General features: G+C 43.2%; 1 protein-coding gene across 1 annotated transcript in view; it reads left to right on the top strand.

The window, feature by feature from the left end:
• Window positions 1-5,579, top strand: part of LOC135564041 (uncharacterized) — a 45,436-nt gene extending 39,857 nt beyond the window's left edge. The window contains exon 6 of the mRNA XM_065008454.1: window positions 4,454-5,579. Within this exon, the coding sequence (XP_064864526.1) occupies window positions 4,454-4,976 (523 nt within the window). The 3' untranslated portion in view covers window positions 4,977-5,579. The remainder of the gene's footprint in view (window positions 1-4,453) is intronic.
• Window positions 5,580-5,982: the final 403 nt, after the last annotated feature.

Here is a 5,982-nt window from a genome sequence, read left to right as displayed (position 1 = left end):
ATACCATACCATACCACACTATACCATACCATAACATACCATACTATACCATAACCACACTATACCATATCATACCATACCATACCACACAATACCATACCACACCATACTATACCATACCATACTATACAATAACCACACCATACCATACCATACCACACTATACTATACCATACCACACTATACCATAACCACACTATACCATATCATACCATACCATACCACACAATACCATACCACACCATACTATACCATACCATACTATACGATAACCACACCATACCATACTATACCACACCATACTATACCATACCATACCACACCATACCATACCATACCACACCATACCATACCATACCATAACATACCACACTATACCATACCACACTATACCATAACCACACTATACCATATCAATCTCTACCATACCACACCATACTATACCACACCATACTATACGATAACCACACCATACCATACTATATCACACCATACTATACCATACCATACCACACTATGCCATACCATACCACACCACACTATACCACACCAATCTCTACCACACCACACTATACCACACCACACCACTCTCTACCACACCACACTATACCATAACCACACTATACCATATCATACCATACCATACCACACAATACCATATCATACCATACCATACCACACAATACCATACCACACCATACTATACCATACCATACTATACGATAACCACACCATACCATACCATACCACACTATACCATACCATACCACACCACACTATACCATATCATACCATACCACACTATACCATACCACAATATACTATATCATACCATACCAACCCACGCTATGCCATACCATACTATACCACACTACACCAATGCATACTACACTATACCAAACCATACCACACCATGCCAAACCGTATCACACTATACCACACTATACCAAATCATACCATACCATACCAACCCACACTATACCATAACCATACCAAACCATACCACACTATACCACACATACCAAACTATACCACACCACACTATACCACACCACTCCCCACTATATAATTCCACACTATACCATACCACAACATACCACACCATACCACAACATACCACACTATACCACAACATACCATACCATACCACACTATACCATACCATACCATAACATACCATACTATACCATACCACACAATACCATATCATACCATACCATACCACACAATACCATACCACACCATACTATACCATACCATACTATACGATAACCACATACCATACCATACCATACCACACTATACCATACCATACCACACTATACCATACCATACCACACTATACTATACCATACCACACTATACCATAACCACACTATACCATATCATACCATACCATACCACACAATACCACACATACATACCATACCATACTACTAACCACACCATACCCATACCACACCATACTATACCATACCATACCACACTATGCCATACCATACCACACCACACTATACCACACCAATCTCTACCACACCACACTATACCACACCACACCACTCTCTACCACACCACACTATACCATAACCACACTATACCATATCATACCATACCATACCACACAATACCATATCATACCATACCATACCACACAATACCATACCACACCATACTATACCATACCATACTATACGATAACCACACCATACCATACCATACCACACTATACCATACCATACCACACCACACTATACCACACCACAACACTCTCTACCACACCACACTATACCATATCATACCATACCACACTATACCATACCACAATATACTATATCATACCATACCAACCCACGCTATGCCATACCATACTATACCACACTACACCAATGCATACTACACTATACCAAACCATACCACACCATGCCAAACCGTATCACACTATACCACACTATACCAAATCATACCATACCATACCAACCCACACTATACCATAACCATACCAAACCATACCACACTATACCACACATACCAAACTATACCACACCACACTATACCACACCACTCCCCACTATATCATTCCACACTATACCATACCACAACATACCACACCATACCATACCATACCACACTATACCATACCACACCACACTATACCACACCACACCACTCTCTACCACACCACACTATACCATATCATACCATACCATACCACACTATACCACACCACTCCCCACTATATCATTCCACACTATACCATACCACAACATACCACACTATACCACAACATACCATACCATACTATACCACACCACACCACTCTCTACCACACCACACTATACCATAACCACACCATACCATACCGTACCACACTATACCATAACCACACTATACCATATCATACCATACCATACCACACAATACCATATCATACCATACCACACCATACTATACCATACCATACTATACGATAACCACACCATACCATACCAACCCACACTATACCATACCACACTATACCACACTACAACAAACCATACCATACCATACCACACAATATCATACCAAACTATACTATACCATACCACACCATAGTATACCATAACCATACTATACCATACCATACCAACCCACACCCTACCATACCACACTATACCACACTACACCAAACCGTATCACACCATACCACACTATACCAAACTATACCAAACCATACCATACCATACCACACAATATCATACCAAACTATACTATACCATACCATACTATACCATACCACACCATACCACACCATACCACACCATACTATACAATAACCACACTATACCATACCACACTATACCACACATACCAAACTATACCACACCACACCATACCCCACTATACCATAACACACCACACCATACCACACCATATCAAACAGTACCACACCGTAACATACCATAACACACAATACCAAACTATACCACACCAAACCATACCACACAATACCACACCATACCACACCATACCACACTATACCAAACCATACCACACTATACCAAACCATACCACATTATACCAAACCATACCACGCCAAACCATACCACACAATACCAAACCACACCACACCATACCATACCACACCACACTATACCACACCACACTAGACCATACCACACTACACCATACCACACTATACCAAACCATACCATACCACACTATACCAAACCATACCACGCCAAACCATACCACACAATACCAAACCACACTATACCAAACTATACCAAACCATTCCACACTATAACAAACCATACCACACTATACCACACATACCACGCCATACCATACCACACCACACCATATCAAACCATACCACACTACACCAAACCATACCATACCAGACCATACCACACCAAATCATACCACACAATACCAAACCATACCACACCATATCACACTACACCAAACCAAACCATACCACACTATACCACACTACACAAAACCACACAATACCAAACCATACCACACTATACAAAACCATACCACACCATGCCAAACCATACCACACCATACCACACCAAACACACAGCATACCACATTATACCACACCATACCACACCATACCACACTATACCACACAATACCAAACCATACCATACCATACCACACTATACCAAACCATACCACACAATACTATACTATACCACACCACACTATACCAAACCATACCACACATACCATACCACACATACCATACCACACCATACCAAACCATACCATACCACACCATACCACACCATACCATACCACACCATACCACACTATACCAAACCATACCACACCATACCACACTATACCACACAATACCAAACCATACCATACCACACTATACCAAACCATACCACACAATACTATACTATACCACACCACACTATACCAAACCATACCACACCATACCACACTATACCAAACCATACCACACCATACCATACCACACTATACCAAACCAAACCATACCACACCATACCACACTATACTAAACCATACCAAACCATACCATACCACACTATACCATACCACACCATACCACACTATACTATACCATACCACACTATACCATAACCACACCATACCACACCATACCACACTATACCAAACCATACCACACCATACCATACCACACTATACCAAACCATACCACACCATACCACACTATACTAAACCATACCAAACCATACCATACCACACTATACCATACCACACCATACCACACTATACTATACCATACCACACTATACCATAACCACACCATACCACACCACACTATACTATACCACACTATACAATACCATACTACACTATACCTTACCACACCACACCATACCACACTATACCAAACCAAACAGCCAACAATTATGTGTATGTTTTTGTGTGTAGGTTGTTAATCCACTTGTCTCCCTCCTGTTCTGTCCAGGTCCTCCCTGACAGAGGCTGAGCAGATTGAGGAGAGGAGTAAGCCTCCTTCTTTCACCTCCTCCTCCCCACCTCCTCCCCCTGTCACCTCCTCCCCACCTCCTCCCCCTGTCACCCACTCCCCACCTCCTCCCCCTGCCACCTCCTCCCCACCTCCTCCCCTGTCACCTCCTCCCCCCACCTCCTCCCCCTGTCACCTCCTCCCAACCTCCTCCCCTGTCACCTCCTCCCAACCTCCTCCCCTGTCACCTCCTCCCCACCTCCTCCCCCTGTCACCTCCTCCCAACCTCCTCCCCTGCCAACCTCCTCCCCACCTCCTCCCACGTCTCCTGGACCAGTCTTCCAGTACCCTCCTGCCCTCCCTACCTACCTTCAGGAAGATTTCCCCACCCCTCCTCCCACTCGTCAAGAGAGGCTGCCCCCAGAGCTCCAGTCGACTGAGCCCGGCACACCACTTCCTGCATCCCCCCAGGCTCCAGCAGAAGCCCCAGAAACTCCGGCTTCTTCCCCACCTGCAGCTCTAGCATCAACCCCGGTTGTCCCGCCTCTACCTGTACCTACACCTTCTGAGAGTCGGGACACCACACTCACCACCACTACATTCTCTGAACCCCTGACAAAATCCCCAGCCTCCCTACCTCAACCTCCACCCCGTGAAGAGGACACCATCTCCACCCCTGCACCCTGTGACCCCTGTGACCCTACACCCAGGTATGGTTACCTCTATGTTGCTATATTGGACCAGTGTCATACACACCTACAGTACCAGTCAAAAGTTTGGACACACCTACTTATTCCATTATTTTATTTTGTAAGATAATAGTGAAGACATCAAAACGATGAGATAACACATATGGAATCATGTAGTAACCATAAAAGTGTAAAACAAAAAACAAAAACAAAAAATATTTTATATTTTGAGATTCTTCAAAGGACAGCTTTGCACACAAGTCAAATCAAATCAAATGTATATTTATATAGCCCTTCTTACATCAGCTGAAATCTCAAAGTGCTGTACAGAAACCCGGCCTAAAACCCCAAACAGTAAGCAATGCAGGTGTAGAAGCACTTGAATTACAGAGACTAGCTTCTCCAACAACACGTACCAGTCGCATCTTAACCACTTCAATAGAACAAGGCCAGATCTAGGGGGAGGAGGTGACAGGGGGAGGAGGTGACAGGGGGAGGAGGGGGGGAGGAGGAGGTGAAAGAAGGAGGCAGATCTACTTCTTGGCTGGTACTCAATTGTATAGTATTTAATTTATTTATTTTTAATTTAACATGTATTTAACTAAAGTAACCCATTGTTCTCTCTAAGAACACATTTATTTCAATACGAAATTGAGTGCACTTGACAGTGATTATTAAGGTGTGGAAACTTTTCCAGTTGAACATTCTGCTCCAGTCCTGCTAGGTTAGAATTAGACTAATTTGTTGTCATTGAGTTATATATAGGGTTAGGGTATAGGGTGTAGGGTTAGGGTATAGGGTATAGGGTTAGGGTATAGGGTTAGGGTATAGGGTGTAGGG

The sequence above is a fragment of the Oncorhynchus nerka genome, linkage group LG23 (genome assembly GCF_034236695.1).
Source record: "Oncorhynchus nerka isolate Pitt River linkage group LG23, Oner_Uvic_2.0, whole genome shotgun sequence".
NCBI classification, from domain to species: Eukaryota; Metazoa; Chordata; class Actinopteri; order Salmoniformes; family Salmonidae; genus Oncorhynchus; species Oncorhynchus nerka.
Note: the sequence above shows the minus strand (reverse complement) of the source record. Positions and strands in the feature narration are given on the sequence as shown.